The 15,979-nt window shown below is 49.7% G+C and overlaps 1 protein-coding gene and 1 long non-coding RNA gene across 2 annotated transcripts in view; both read right to left on the bottom strand.

The window, feature by feature from the left end:
* DOCK2 (dedicator of cytokinesis 2) overlaps positions 1-15,979 on the bottom strand; it is a 366,360-nt gene that overhangs the window by 15,418 nt on the left and 334,963 nt on the right. Inside the window, exons 39-44 of the mRNA XM_039876355.1 lie at positions 13,690-13,779; positions 11,684-11,788; positions 9,585-9,726; positions 4,247-4,328; positions 3,007-3,091; positions 2,106-2,192 (exon numbers count right to left, since the gene is read on the bottom strand). Coding sequence (XP_039732289.1) covers positions 2,106-2,192; positions 3,007-3,091; positions 4,247-4,328; positions 9,585-9,726; positions 11,684-11,788; positions 13,690-13,779 — 591 coding nt within the window. The remainder of the gene's footprint in view (positions 1-2,105; positions 2,193-3,006; positions 3,092-4,246; positions 4,329-9,584; positions 9,727-11,683; positions 11,789-13,689; positions 13,780-15,979) is intronic.
* Positions 6,362-9,578, bottom strand: LOC120614713 (uncharacterized). The gene is made up of 2 exons (XR_005656056.1): positions 8,444-9,578; positions 6,362-8,088 (listed from the first exon to the last, which is right to left on the bottom strand). It is a non-coding gene; the product is annotated as an uncharacterized LOC120614713 (long non-coding RNA).

Below are 15,979 nucleotides of genomic sequence, written 5' to 3'. Positions count from 1 at the left end.
TCTGTCTTACAGATGATAAAAACTAAGGCCCAGCGATACAGTGTTTGCCCAGCAACATACAGCTCATTGATGACCAAGCTGAATTTGGGTCTCTGACCCCTGCATCGGGGCCCATCGTAAGGACTGCATGTCCGCTGGGCCAAGAACAAGAAAAGAAACCTCAGTAAGCAGAGCTTACACTTGGATCCCATGAGAAAACACCTTTCTGTACAAAGAGTCCTATCGTCATGTCAATGTACGAATGAAGCGACCAAGGATAAGATATAAATTCGTGGAATGAAAAAGCAAACGCTGGGCAACGAACTCACTCAGCAGGCAGACGACGCTGTGTCTGAGACACCCTGACAGTGTTGGTAACTCGACTGAGGGAGGCTGTTAGAGACGAATCCACTCTGGTCAGCTTTCTAGAGGTTTTCCCAACCCAGTCTTTCCGAGGATATTGGGATAAAAGGAGCGAAACGAAAATGTTGGCTATGTCCTTCCTGACTTCAGAATCCTGAGTCCATAAAGGTAACCAGTTCAGACATAACAGGTGTCTGCAGAGTGACCGATGGATAGATTTAGTTAACGAATATTCCTGAGCACCAGTTATAGGCTTGGGACTATTCTTTGCTCTCAGGGATATGACAGGAAACAAAAGAGACAAAAATCTGTCTTCCTAGAGCTTATTTTATAATAGAGCTTATATTCTAATGTTACATCTAATATTCTGGACATTAAAAATCAACACACAGGCACATGAGGTGGTCTATTCGGCGGTGGCAGGTGCTTTGAGGAGAAACGCAGTGGCAGAGGGGAGTGGGGAACTGGACCGGGTCTCATGGGGACACTGAGGAAGAAGAGGCACCTTGCTGAGCACCACTGGAGAAAAGGGCACAGCTGGGACCAACAGGCTACAGGCTGGTAGGAAGTTTCTGATTCTTCACCTCAAAAATGGGCACCTGATATGTGGAAACGAGCTGGGTTGCTGGGTTCCCTGGGAGGAGGCGGGCACTAAGGGCTGGTGGGGGATGGTGTCAAGGCTGATAATACAGTAGCTTGAAAATATCAAGCAGACCATGTTCCCCATCTGTTCACGGGTCCAGGTCATCAGTAGAAAAGCCAAAGTCCACGTAGTGGCCTATAGTGTCCTACGGGATCTGGGATCAGACTACCACTCACCCCTCACTAGTTCTGATCCAGACACAAGCACGCTCGGCCCCAGGGCCTTTGCACTCGCTGTTCCCTCTGCCAGAATGTCCTTCTCTTCAACAGCTGCAAGGACCAGTCCCTGACTTCCTCCGGGCCTTGGCTCGGAAGCCGCTTTATCAGGGAGGCTTTCTCGGGCCACCCTGTTGGGACTGCGCCTCCTCTGTTACGTTTCTCTTTCTTTTTCCTCCGTAATGGTTATCACCGCCTGACCTATGGCACGTTTACTTCGACATTTTAGTCTGTTCCCCACTGAAATGTAAGCTTCATGGTAAAATCTTCAGATCTTAGAACAGTGCTTGACGTGGGTTAGGTACTCATGAAATATTTGTTGAATGAAAACATCAGACATCTGAATATGTCCCTACTTTTCAGGTTTCTTCACAACCACCATGACCCTTCCCCTGCATCCGGGGAGCTGTGGGATCCTTAGCTATTGGAGGCTGCGAAGACCCTGAAGTGTTTGGGGAAGTAGAACATGCGAGTTGAAGGAGGGAGTTCAAACATTTGCATTCTAGTCACAGCTTTGCGTCTGTGTGATTTCCTCTCTCTGAGCCTCGGTTTGTCCCACTATGAGTTCAGAATGAGATTCTGCAAATGTGCCCCAAGGGGCTGCTGGGGCTGGGAGGATGTAAGGACAGAGTTCCTGGTCCTCTGCCTCCCTGCTGCATCCAACCCCAGGAGCTCGCCATTCATCAGCTTTCAGTGCAACAGGTTTCATTTGCAAGGAATGGAAGTTATCTGGTGCTTTTTTAAAAAGTCTGAACGCAGCTAATTTGGATGCTGCCTCAGGTCCCTTCCAGCACTGGAATTCCAGGACTCCTGCAGTGGTTTCAAACAAAGGCGTGTCCCCTTTTCACAGTCAAAGAGGCCTCCTGAGGCTGGGACAGGTATGCCATGAAGGCTCACAGACTCACCTGGGACATGTGAACTACCTCGAACCAGCGCAGGATCCCCGGAAGCTTGTACGCAGTCATGAAGGAGGTTCTCTCGATCCACATCGACTGTCCCACGGGCAGGCGGAGACAAAGGTAGGAAAGCAACACACTTAGGAAACCTGAGTATCGGAGAAGCTTGGCAGGAACCCCGCCAGGCCGCAGCCTCCCGTCCACCCGAAACTGGAATAAATATTCCAAGACCCAGAAACATTCTCACCTCACCCTTAAGAGTTCTTTCCCAAAGTGAAGTTCAAGTTTTCCCTGGACTCAGGCCCAGGAAGTTTTAACCTGGCTCTCTGAACAGTTTGAATTCATAGGCCATATTGAATGCATCCGCCTGCATTTTCACAGGGAGGGTCCACAGTGTTCATTAGATTCTCAAAGGGATAGTGACTCCCAAATAGGAGGAATCACGATTTAAGGCAAAGAGCTGAGAGAGACTTGGAGCCACCTTCCAGCGCCAGCCTTAGCTCTTGGGCATAAAATACAGGTCATAGCTGGGAAGAGAGCAGGGGCCAGGCGGACTGAAATCGCCTTGGTTTATTGGTATTTCCTGGAGGGTTTGGCTTCATTAACACCCCTGCTTTGCCTGAGGGCTACTACCTTCTGGAAATGGCTGAATGCCCTGTGGTTGAAAGCTGCATCTCACACAAGGCCCGGGTTATATCTTGAAAGTGGAGAGGCCCAAGAAATGAGAAAACGAACCCAACGGAAGGAAGACACCAGGAACGGGTATTGTTGTATCAGCAGGTGTTAGTTTGACTATCTTTGGCTTTGAATCACATCCCTCCCATCCTGAGGCTGGCAGATGCATGCTCTGGTTGGTAAGGGTGGTTCAGAAAAATGGTCAAGGCTGCTGAGGGGGAGGGGAGATACTCACGGCAAACTCATTCTCGGGGTCGACGGTCCCCCTGCGCACTGGCCGCGAGTAGTGGAACCTTTGCACATAGTTGGATTTATAAAAGCTGCAAGACAGGAAAGAGGCTGAGGCTCCTGGCAGCATGCTTGGCTGCCGACAGAGAACCTGACCTGTCTCTGCCCAGGGAGGCCTGTTACAGCAAGCTTCAGGTCTGGCAGGGTCCTTGTCGTCACATTGAAAACCAGGCTTTCCTCGCAAGGTGATTCAGAAGGTAGACTGCTGTTATGCCCATGAGAACACACCTCGGGGTACCCAAGCAGTTGGAATTCCCGCATTAATGCACACAGAGTTGCCTGGGCCATCATTTCCTGTGACCTCAATGAAGGATTTGGACACACCAAACCTACTGTCCCAGGAGTATCTTCCAAGGATTTCTTTAGGTGTCTCAGCCACCCCCACATCACTCTCACTAGAGAGTGAGGTTCTGACATGAGGGCCAGCAGTGTACAGTGCTAGCTATATAGCTGTTGTCCCCTGCCCACGGGCACCTGACTGAGAGGTGACAGGAAGCTGAGGTCCACTTCAGCTCACCTGCTCAGCGATGTGCACCGGTGTGAGGCTGCCGGGCGGGGCCCCCTCTCCCTGAAGGAAGGGGCCCTTGTTCTCCTGAGAAAGGAGCCCCTGCTTCCCCTGGAACTCCCGGGGGGAGGCTTTTCACCAAGGCGCCTGAGGCGCTGTATTGGGTATCTGGGCCTAAGGCGGGGAGCTGGACAGATGGGAGGGGTGCAGCCTTGTGCCCCAGACTCCACAGGCCCCGTGCCTCATGGCCTCATCACTGACCTTGCAGTCTGGTATTAAACAGATCAATATCTGCTTTCATGTGACTTCCTCTAATGTCCCTGTATCATAGTCTGAACACATCCGCTGTCAATACACAGCCTCCACAAATGCCGAAAGGACGTCCACTTGGGAGAGCTGCTCGGCATGAGCGCTGCGCCCCCCGCCCCCTTCACACACTCGGGGATCAGCCTCCACGGCCAGTCCAGTGAACCCCATCGCCGCTCACTGAGGATCCACTCGACCTTGCTCCTCCCAGACGGCTGACTCGGGGTGATGCTTCTCCCCAAAGGAAAGGGAAACGGCTGGCTAAGCTAGAGATGGAACTAGAAGGGCGCCGGGGTCTGGTCCTGCCACCAGCTCGGCTTGGTGGCGTCATGGATTTTCTCCCCCGTCCTCTCTTCCAGTGAGCTGCGGGTCTTACTTTATGATCTGGTCAGGCACTGGCTTATTCTTGAACCTGGGGTGTTCATCCAAGACAGGCTGGACGGTGAAACACTGGATGTCTGGGATCCCTGAGTCAAGGGTTCACAACATGTCTGTTGGCCGAAGGGACAATTCCAAGCATAGCAGGTCCCGGCTGAGACTTTCCAAACCGGCCCTTCTGGGATCGAGTTTTGATTCAATAACCAACCTCAGGTTGCCGGCTGCCAACTAGGTCCTAATGACCAGTTAGCAGTCAGAGCTGCCTGTCACTCGCAACCCCGTCCCAGGGCTCGGCCTCCGCTAACAGTTGCTCAGCAGTGCTTAATCATCATGATTGCCGCCGTATCATCATTAATGCCATCTAATTCATTTACGGCTCTCAGTCGATTGCAAAGCACATCTCGCATGGGCTCCTTTCACGGCTCCAGTCCCACTGAGCATTGCACTGATGTAATCATCCCTGTTTCATAGAGGAGGGCATCAAGGTCAGAGAGGCCAGACCCTTGCTGAAGATCGCACGGCTTGTGAGAACAGAGAGTGGGGTTCTTTGACTCTAGACTGCTACTCGGTCACCTGAGAGATTGTTAGAAATGGTGGATCCCAGGCCCCACCTCAGACCTACTGAATCAGTCTTTATTTTTATAAGAACCTCACATGCATGCTCGTGTTCGAAAAACACTGATTTAGAGCGTGCAAATATACGACATTTTGCACTTCACCTCTCAATGTCTGAGAAGTAACTCCTGTGTGAGGATTGTAAGGCCTTGTCCAGTCTCAGTGGGAAAGAGTCCCATGATCAGTTAGTGATGCCTGCCATCGTCACAGGATATAGGAGAGGCACCGTGTGAGCCAGATCTTTGTCACACTTATTCTAGAGCTTATTCTTTTTAAGTCAATGATATGGCAAACCAAATGAACAAAGTCAGCCATCACTGGTCCCATCCCTGAGCTCTGTTCCCTTTCCCTACTTTCCATAGGGTCTTTACTCATCTCTGCTCTTTAGGGATCTACCAGAAGACCCCCATGACCCCAGAACCTCTTCTCCCGGGCCCGACACTTCTGCCAACGAAGGAATCACAAACTCCTCTTGCTGACATTCGAATGTGCCAATGTGTGAATACAGAGTGTTTAAATACTCAACTATGATCCCGACCCATTTCCTACCATATGTCTAGGTATCCAGGAGATTCTACTGTTCCCTTTGCTCGGAACGTTGCTCCGCCCCCTGCCCCTCCCCCCCGCCCCACGGCCTCCACGAGCACTCAGGTTCCCCTCAGCCAGGTGCCACTTTCCTTCCTTCTCCACAGCATTTTGCCTGTACTTGGGGCTCTTACCTCTCAGGTCCTTGTCTTCTCCCCCTCCCACCAGATTGTGGGCTTTCCGATGGCAGAGGCTACGATTCTTTCACACGTAAGAAATGGCCAAAACATAAGTCCAAGTTAAATTCGCCTGGCCCTCCTCCCCACAAACTCGCTTCAAAATAATATGTTGGGCATGTCCAGTATTTCTGAGCATTTTTTAACGTAAATACCTTGGCCGGTAGAGTTTTTGCCACAAATGTTTCCACTGCAGAACTAATGTGCCGTGTAAGTCAATTTCGTCATAAAAGATATAAATAATTGGTTGACAGTTTGGTTTCATTTCTCCATTGACAAATCAATTCAAATACATTAAACACTTAATGTATTTAAGCTAGTTGTTTCTCCATTGATAAATCGATTTAGATACATTAAATACTCAATGTATTTAAGCTAGTTGTTATGACAGTTTGGTTTCATTTCATTTCTCCACTGACAAGTTCTCAGTACTCCCGTTTCTAGATTTTATAAATCTGAGCCCTCAAAATGGTCTGTCTACACAGTGGAAAGTAGATGGGGTGGTCTGAAAATAGTGGATGATAATGACAATACAAATCGACTTGATGGAGAATATGATAATAAAACTTACTGGGCCAGATTGCATACTATACTAGAAAATGATGACATGCCAGTCCGCAAACCCTGGGGTAATCCTGTACGTATTGCGTACAATAGCATTTCCCATAGAGCTTTGGAACATCTATCAGTGGACATGTGACAACATGTGAATACAAATCGACAATTAAAAACAAATGTATAGCAATAAAGTCTTTTTAATTTTGTTATGTACTTTCCCCTGTTTCATTATGTCCTTTTACAGCAGAACTGCCCGATGCCGAATTAGTTCTGCAGCGAAAATGTTTGCTGTGAAATGCTTGCGGCCAAGATGTTTAGTGTGAAAACACCCAGAACCTGTGTTGGGGATTTAACTGTTTTACCTCTGAAGAGTATTATGACATCCAATTAGAGTCCCTGAGACGGGGGTGGGGGGAGGGGGAGAGAACGATGCTTAATGCATGCATGAGCCTCCTTGGAAGGACTGCTGTAATGCTCAGGAAGACCATTTCCCTTCTCGAGACACCCAGCCAACGGCCTCCCTGGGAGGGAGATCACTCTGGATGAAGTCTAGGGCAGGAGGTGGCAAAAACGGCCTGCAGGTCAAACCTGGCTCACCATCTGTTCTCAGAAGGTCCATAGCTAAGAAGAATTTCTTATCTTTTTAAATGGTTGGGGGTCGGAGGGGGTAGGGAAGAGTATTCTGTGATGTGTAAAACGATATGAAATTTCAGTGTTCATAAATCAAGTGTATTGGAACACGGCCACACCCACCCGTTCGTGTACCATCCGTGGCTGTTCCCCCATGTAACAGCCAAAATGAGTAGTCATGACTAAGACCGCATGGCCCAGAAAGATTAAAATATTTCCTATCGGGTCCTTTATAGAGAAGTTTCCCAACTCCTGTTTTAAAGAGGGTACTAGGTCAAGTCTACTGTCCTTAGCTACTGGCTTTGGTCCAAGAAAATCATCCAAACCAGTCCTGATGGCACCGGGGACAACAGGAGGAGGCATGGCTGGACTCTCGCCGTGTGCCGAATCCACGCGTAGAACTGTGGCCCCAAAGTCTGGGCAGAGAGGAGAATGAGGGACAGGAGATGACCAACTAAGAGACCTCTGCTTTTCAATGTCTTCCCCAACTTGGATACCTAAGTGGGAAGACATGAGATCTGTCACCTTTGCAAACTGCTTGTTAGCTTTTTGACAAGTGAAGGCAAGAGACCGGAGATCAAAAGCTCCGATTTTGGTAAAAAGCAGACCTGAGTTACGGCGCTAGCTCGATCACTTCCTGGGACCTTGCGCGAGCTGCTTACAGTTTTTAAAGCCCAGTTTTTTCATTTGCAAAATGCAGAGAGCAATAACACCCATTTTGTAGATTATGAGGACAAAATGAAATAAAGCATGAAAAACGCCTAGTACGTGAATAGTTAATAAAGAACATTCTGTTCACTAATCTTAGAAAAAATGATGATATTATGGAAAGAATATAAACTTTGAGACAGATAGATCTTGGAGTTCAAATCTCAGCTCCATCACGAACTAGCTTTGCAGCCTTGCCTCTCTGCCTCACATATTGCTTCTCTATGAAAAAAGGAAAATTCATACCAACTTCATAGGGTTTTACGGGGATCGAAGGCTTATGGTAATAAAGCGCTCAGTCCCATGCATGGCACGAAGAGGACATTCGGCAAAGGTCAGACCTTCCTCTTCTCTTCCTACCTGGTTCTGGACACTGAATCTCGCCTACATGTGATGATCTGGCTCAGGAACACGTGCCCTCTCCACCTGCCCCAAGTTAAAAGGCCACGGAGCTGTTCGGCACCAGACGTCCACGTAGAAGGGCCTTAGTATTAATCCCGTGTCTCGCCTGTAACCAAACTCACATTTGTAGCCAGCCAGCCAGCCCCATCACCAGTTGCATTTCCTTCTGCAAATAACCGTGGTAGAGCGGGCATGAAGGACAGGCAAGCATAACGAAAGGTCACAGATGAATATTTATCACCCAAGGGAAAGAGATTTGGATTATGGTTTGGCAGACTTAACAGACTAGCCATGTAACCTGTCAAGCCCATTTTAAAGGCTATAACTTAATTTGTGTTAAAGGGTCCAAAGTAGGCTGGGTTAACGAACCTCTGCCCAGCTGTCTGCCATGCCTGTGGGTTTACAGACTCCCGACCACTGGGGTCCCGCCTCCTGCCCGGAGTGGGCTCCTGGCCCCGAGAACACTGCACCCCAGCCAACCTCGCTGCATCACCTCCTGTCACCTCTGCCCTCCTGTGTACCTCGGTGAGCTGGCCCCGCTCTGCTTCCTTCCTCTGTCTGTCTAGCTCTCCTTTCTCTCTCTCTCGTTTTCTTCGTCCTTCTGTTAACTAAGGAGTATTTCCCGAGAGCTGGCCTTGTGCGGGGCACTGTGGGAGACGAGGAGTTCCTGAAGAGAACAAGGTGGGGTTTAGGTCTAGCCGACACTGTACCTTTAAAAGCACGAACGGTCATGACAGAAATTCTCTCGAGAAAACAGTCTGAGGTAACGCTGTCATAAAGAGTTCAGAAAAGGCCACTGTAGGTGACCAAGGAAGGCCTCCTCCAGGAGGTGACCCCAAGTTAGGATCCGATGGCGAGAAAGGAGCTGGTGGACAGCAAAGCCAGGCAGAGGGGACCGGACATGCGCAGGCCCAAGGTAGGAACAAGCCGGCGTGTTTAAGGAACAGAAAAGAAGTCAGTGTGGCCAGAGGGGTGTGAGGAAGAAAAGAGCTGGAAAGAGAGGCCCTGGAGAGGCAGGCAGGGGTCAGGCGGTGACAAACTTGCAGGCCTCCCTTAGGAGTTTTGATTTTAGTAGAAGAGCAATGTGGCACTATTTAAGTTCGTGGAACCTGCCAGGTGCCTTCCGCTCATGTCTCTGCACAGGATGGTCCTTTCGTCTGCCTGGGACATTCTGCCCACCTCTCACTAGCCTTTGGCTCGTTACTCACCTTAAACCTCCCCTTCCTCAAGGAAGCCTCTCTGCCCTCCTAACCACAGCACCCCGCATGGCTTCCGCTTGGCACTGACCGCATTTTTACAAATACATATTTAATGGTGCAATTGGTTGTTCAATGTCTCTTTTTCTGATTGGACTATAAGCTCCTTGAGGTAGGACCCCTTTGTGAATATAATCTCCAGCACTCAGCATAATGCTTGGTGCAGAGTCAAAGCTTGATAGTATTCATTACAAGAATGAATGAATGAATGAATGAATGAGTGAGCAACTGAATTAACCAACGAATGCAACATTTAGAATTTCTTGAGATGGGTCCTTTGGATCCCACACTGGGACACTAGAACTGGCACCATGGCAACGATCCTGGCAGCAGCTCTGAGCCCTAAGATGGGGCCCGGTGGGCTGCCCACGTCTGGCCCCTCGGTCGGGGCATTCTCCAAGGATACACTGGCCGGGGGCATTCTTCACGTCATCCCCGGGGGCGGAGGTGGTGTTCATCTTCTCCGCGTTGGGGAACTGGCTCAGCAGCTGCATCTGGAAATCTTCTCTCCGCTCATACTCCTTCCCTCGGTAGATGAACACTTTGTTCTGCAGAGAAATGACACCTGTCAGAAATCTCAGGGCCCGGGCTTGGAGGACATGGGCCAAGCAAAGCCAGAGGCTTGTGACAGGACTACTGGGCGATGGTGACCGCCTATAGATCCTTCTCCTCTCTGTTTCCCACCAAGGAAAGGAGGAGCTCAATCACTGACTTTCCAGCTGGGCACGCCATGCCTTTAAAAAGATTGGTTCTCAAGGGAGAGATCGTGGGTGCTGAGAACTTCTTCAAACTACCCTAGGCACAGCTTCCAGAATAATTCCTCACTCAGCTTTCGCTATGTCACACCTACTCTCCTGTGCACGTGATCGCAAGATTTCGCTCCTGCCTTTACTGGGCCATGTGGGCTGGGGCTGCAGGATGGAAGGGACCAGCATTAAAGTCCTTTCTCACTTGGCTTCTGACCCGAGCTCTCCAAGGGAACGCATTTCACCTGCCTTGGCCACGCGAGCCTCTTCTAGACTAGTAGTTGTCAAATAGGGTGTGATTTTGCCTCCTAAGGGACATTGCCAATGTCTGGAAATATTTTTGGTTGTCACAACTCAGGGAAGGGGGACTATTGGAACCTAGTGGGGAGAGGCCCGAGATGCTGCTAAATATCTGTTAATGCACAGGATGGTGCCACAATGAATGACCTAGTTCAAAATGTCAACAGAGCTGAGGTTCAGAAACCCTGTTCTAGATCAGATCTGTGCAGCCTCTGATGGCTTCTAAGTTCTTCTGTCCAAACTCACATCTGTCACTTCCATACATCAGTGCTTCTAAACCTGGTGGATCATCAGAGGAGCCTAGGAGACTTTTAGAAGTTCAGATTCCTAGGCCTCACTCTAGACAGGCTAGAAGCTGTGGGAGTAGGACCCAGACATATGTATTTTTAGCAAGTTCCTCGGGGGGTTCTAATTATACGATCGGGTTTGAGATGTCACCGCTCTTCCATCGAGGAAACGCTCACTATCTACCCCTTCTGCAGCTCATGTCCACTCTGGCTTCCACGGTGACTGATAACGGTGACTGATTCATCTTTTTGATTAGATCATATATCGAGCGGGATCAGAGATCAGATTTACTGTTTCTTTTGTATCTCCCTGAGCTCAGAATTGAACCACAGGCTCAGACCGGAAGGAAGCCTATAGCTGACCTAATCCAACTCTCTACATGACGAATGACTAATCCGCCAAAGCAGCGGTTCAGAAGCTGTGCTCCAAGAGTCCCTGAGGGTCCTCCAGAGCCTCGCCAGATCAAAGCTCTTGTCATAATAACAGTAAGCTGTTATTTGCCTTTCTCGCCCTCATCCTCTCACGAGTGTGCATCTGAGTTTTATAGAGGCTGCACGACAGGTGACATCACGACTGACTGAATGCAGAAGCGGGTCTAAGCACCTAGCTGTCTTCCAGATATTAAAGAGATTTGCAGAAATATGAAATAATCTCACTGTTTGTACTAATTTTTTATTGGAAAATATAGTTATTTTTCCTAAAGATGCAATTTATGTTAACACATGATGGGTTTATTATTGTTATTTTAAAATAAGCTGATACATATTTTTACATTTTCTTAGTTTTAATTTTGAATATGGTAAAAATAGATAGCGCCTACAGATACAGAAGTTCTTTGGGGACCTCCGCAATTTTTAAGCGAGAAAAGGGGTCCAGAGTCCTAAAGGTCTGGGAAGCAGCGATCTGCAGTGTGTGCTGGGCAGTCGAGGTCCTCCGGCCTCTCTGTGAACACCTCATTCCAGGAACGGGGAGCTCATTACCTCACAAGGCAGCTCAGAGGGTGGCCGGAGGTGACGATGATGGAAGGCACCGAGGGGCGAGCTGGCGTGGGGGCAGCGCTCACAGAGGAGAGCACAGTGCCTGTGCACTGGCAGATCTCATGGCACAGAGGGACGGCTGGGGTGCCAAGGCTCGGGGACCTGGCCTGTGACCGAGTCACCCGCCAACTCACCCTCAGAAAGGTGGGGAATCCCTGGCCGTAATACCCGACGGCGAAGTAGTCTGGCTTGGGCCGGAGGATTTTCATGATGTTTTCATAGAATTTTGCCTGCTGGATCTGAAAGAGGGAAACGCGCTGCTTGTAACAACACAGATGTGTATCAAAGGCACATTCGACTCAAAGGCCACACTTCAGACACGGTCATTGTATCAGATCAACGTGCCAAGTGTACTTATTTGCACATTCATGAATACGTCAGTAATTGTAACAGTACGTTCGGCCCTCTGTATCTGTGGGTTATACGTCCATAGATTCAACCAATCACAGATCAAAATATTTGAAAAAATTTCCCAGGAAGTCCCCCAACAACAACAACAACAACAACAAAAATCCCGAATAAAAACCCCTGAATTTGCCACTTGCTGCGTGCTACGCTGAATCCGTGCACATGAGGCGACGTGTAGGGTTACCCTGCTGTAGCCTAGGTGCAAATAACAGGTTATGTGCAAATCCTATGCCATTTATATAAAGAACTTGAGCATCTGCAGGTTTGGTTACCTGTAAGGGGTCCTAGAACCAATCCCCCACTGATACCAAGGGACAACGGTAACGGTTATATTACCATACACCAGGTACCACGTGAATCACGCTACCTGTGCTGGCTCATTTGCTTGCGTCATCCTCATAACGGCCCCATGAATATCGTATCCCCATTTTGTAGATAGGGAAATGGTATCTCATAGCGCAGCCAGTAGGTCGGGCAGTGAACCTGGCTGGCTGCTGAGAGTCCCCATCGCGGGCACACTTCGTGCACACTAGGCATGTGTTCGTGAGGGTCTATGGACGGTTGAGTGTTTCTGTCTTCCTGTATCAGCACATTTAACATTTATCGAGGCTAAGAGGTATGTGGTTTTCATATTTTAACATCCCTGGAAACAATTTGCATCTTACTTTACACCTGATGGCATCTTATAATTGGTGTTATTAGCCAGATAGGAATCATGACATGGCGCATTAAAAAGAACAGTGCACCTCACAAACACATGCATCTTAAATCTGATACAATATGGAAGATAAATGTGCATGGACCTGGGCATGAGCCTTTGTGATGTGGGCTTGGTGCCCAGATGTGATCAGAGTGTGCATGAATGTGTACTGTGTGCGTGAGTGTGTTTGTGTGTACATGAATGCACACGTTTATAAGGCACACGTGCCTCCACATCCACAAACACCTGTGTGGATACACTCGTGGGGCAGATATAGGTGTTCTTGGGGCAAGTACATGTATGCTTGCATCATATCTTAGAACGCTATACTCCATTACCAACCCCCCACCAAAAAAGCTGTAAATCCTCTCCCGACACACTGCCTCTCATTTCACAGTTCACTGGAAACAGCTGGACTGGCCTCTCAAAATGGGCTAAGATGGGGCTCTGGAGTCCTGGCTCAGGTCACCAGGAAATAGGCGGGGAGCAAAGGAAAAGTTCTGCATCTTCCCTGCAGAGGCCGCCTCTCCGCCAAGCCTTGGCCTTTGCAGCACAAGCTAGATAGGCTGGCTTCCCCTCCCTTTCTACTTCCTCCACCAAATCACAAGCATCCAGGAGCTAATGGGGGAATGGCCAGATGGGGAGCATTTTCATGTGATTTATCGGTTAATCAGAAAGCACAAATTTGCGTTTTTATTTAATTGGCTCAGTGATTTGTGGGGATTTTACTGCAAATGGAGCACAGCGTTGTCGACTGGGCTTGCAACAGCAGCAGCCGCCCCCGTGCCAGGTAGGTACTTAACACTCTGTCCCAGGAGCTGTCCTGACGAGCTGTCCCAGAATTCCCCACTTGGAAATATTCCCAACTAGGAGGGAGCCGCTCGGCACAGCCTCAGCCTCGCTGGGCTCGGGCTCTACGTCCATCCCTTACCTAGTGAGTGCCCCACCCACCCCACCTGGCCTGCCTCGCTGGCGAGTCAAGGCCTGAGCACCCGGCCTCCAGGACAGTCAGCCCCGCTGGGGACGCCTTACCAGGTTCTGGCTGAGCAGCTCGTAGTCAAAGATCTCCATCTCATACTGTTCTGCCAGCTCCTTGCACAGGCTGATGGCCTCCTCCCACATCTGCAAAAAGATTGTGGAGACAAAGGTCAGGGGGCACCCCCAGGCTTGCAGAGCCCTTGTCAGGAAGGGACCTGGTGACTGTGCCTCCTGGGGTTGAGCTGCCCGCCTGGCTCCGGCCCAGCCTCAGCCTCCCGCGCCGGAGGCCGCGCTTCCCAACCGCACGACCCCCCTCCTCTGCCTCTCAGCCGAGTTTCCTCACAAATAATGCAGCGGCCACAGACTGGGCTAAACACTTAACTTACAGGCTCTCGAGACCTTCGCAACCCCTCTGAGAGGTGACTAGCAGTATTTTTACTTCCCAGGTGAGATACGGAGGTTCACGGGCAGAGCAACTGCCCCAGCTCAGATGCCCAACCAAAAGCAGGGCCAGCCTGCCCCCCTGGGGTGACCTGCGGCCTTAGAAATGCTTAGTAAGTGAGCCGTTGCCTCCCTTAGCCTCTCGTGTGCAGGTAGGGCAGGGAAGTGTTGGCCCCGTTTTCCACAGAGAAATGGTTCGCAGAGAAGCAAGCAGGTGGCCTGAGGTCAGAGGGCTCCTGGAGATCGAGACAGGGCCGGATCCAGTTCCCTGATGCTCGCGCCTGGGATCTCAGCATTCTGCTAATCCCGACACCTTTTCCTCCCGACTTTCTTTCCTCCCTCCTTCTCCCCCTTCTTTCTTCCCTTCCTCCCTCCCTCCTTCCCTACCTTCCTTTTGCTCTTTTCTTTTTTTTTTAATTGTAGAAAGAACATTTAATAGAGATCTACCCTCTTCACGGAATCCTAAGTTCACAACACGCACTGTCAGTATAGGCCTGGGGTCAAACGGCAGGTCTCTAGAACTCGGTTATCTTGTGTAACTGAAACTCTATGCCCGTCCCTTCTTAATGCGGTTATTTGGGGTGTGTGAGCGGGCAGGGGGGGCAGTGTAGAAGTAAAGGTGGGATTGGTATTAGAGTATTAAAAAGAGTGAGTAAACCTTTTTTTAAAATAGGTCTTTTCCATTTTTAAAAACAATTCTGAAAAAAACAAACCCTGGACATAGGGGATCCTTTCTGTCCTCCCTCTCTGAGGCCGAAACCCATAGATACCCTCCATCTCAGACCAAGGGGTTGGGGACCCCTGCGGAGAGGCAGGGGGAGCACGGGGTGGGCCGGAGAGCTGGCGGTCTCAAGGGATTCGCACTACATTTCACATTCGGTTTAAAATGGAAGATGCATCTGAATGAAGAAGCTGGGCGATGAGGGGGAGGAGAGAGCGGAGGCTGAGAAAATGCAGCGTGCACTTTGGAGCGAGAGTGCCCCCCTGTACCCAAGCATAAAAATAAACAACAGAGCAGAGTGGAGGCGCCGCAGCTGTAAACCTGCAGACAGCCCAGAGATCGGTGCAAAATGCTTTCTGTGCCAGGAGGAACCACGTCCCTGGTAGTAACACCCCTGGGCTGGGCCAGGGGGATGCCTGGCTCAAGTGGAGGTCTTTGCCAACTTCCCACTGTAATATGCCAGAGACGCTCTCTCTATGTGTGTTAAGAGACCACTAATGGACCAGGATGGGTACCAGGCAGGAAGGCAGGTACCTGAGATTTCCTTTCAGGTGTCCCTGTGGTCACTGGGACCTCTGATAGTCACTGATCTCTCTGAGTGTAATACATTGTAGCACCTGCTGAATTATGACATGGCATGGTGTACAGTGATGGAGAGATATAAAGATGGATAAGACATAGTCTCTGCTTTCATGAAACATGGTGGGTGAAGCCTACATAAAAATAGATGTAACAGTTGGGTTCTGAGGGATGTAGAGGAGTCTATCAGGTGATGACAGATGGATTTGTGGAGTAGAGAGCCACTGTGTGTGTCTGTAGCAATGAGTTTCTATGAGGAGAGATCTGGGGAAAAGAAGCTGAAGGTGTGCTAAGGAGTTTGAGCTTCATTCTAGAAGCTTCCACAGCAGTGGCTTTCAGAGTGAGCTGTACCCAGCTTCTCCCTCCTCTCTACTCCCAAAGTACTTCATTATCATCTTGTTCCTGCCCCTCCCCGATTATTGCACAGCACCAAAGAATAACATGCAAAGATCGTAACTGGCATGCCTTTTGCCAGCCGGGCGGTGAGGTCCCTGAGCCTGCGGCTCAAGCCTTTTTCCTGTGTCCTCAGCACAAGGTGGGCTGAACTGGACACCGGGTAGAGGACAAAGCTCAGCATGCACTAGTAAGCTCTGGCTTGCTGTC

This window comes from Pteropus medius, unplaced genomic scaffold (genome assembly GCF_902729225.1).
Source record: "Pteropus medius unplaced genomic scaffold, Ma_sr-lr_union100, whole genome shotgun sequence".
Classification (NCBI taxonomy): Eukaryota; Metazoa; Chordata; class Mammalia; order Chiroptera; family Pteropodidae; genus Pteropus; species Pteropus medius.
The sequence above is the reverse complement of the archived record's forward strand: the minus strand, read 5'-3'. Positions and strand labels throughout refer to the sequence as shown.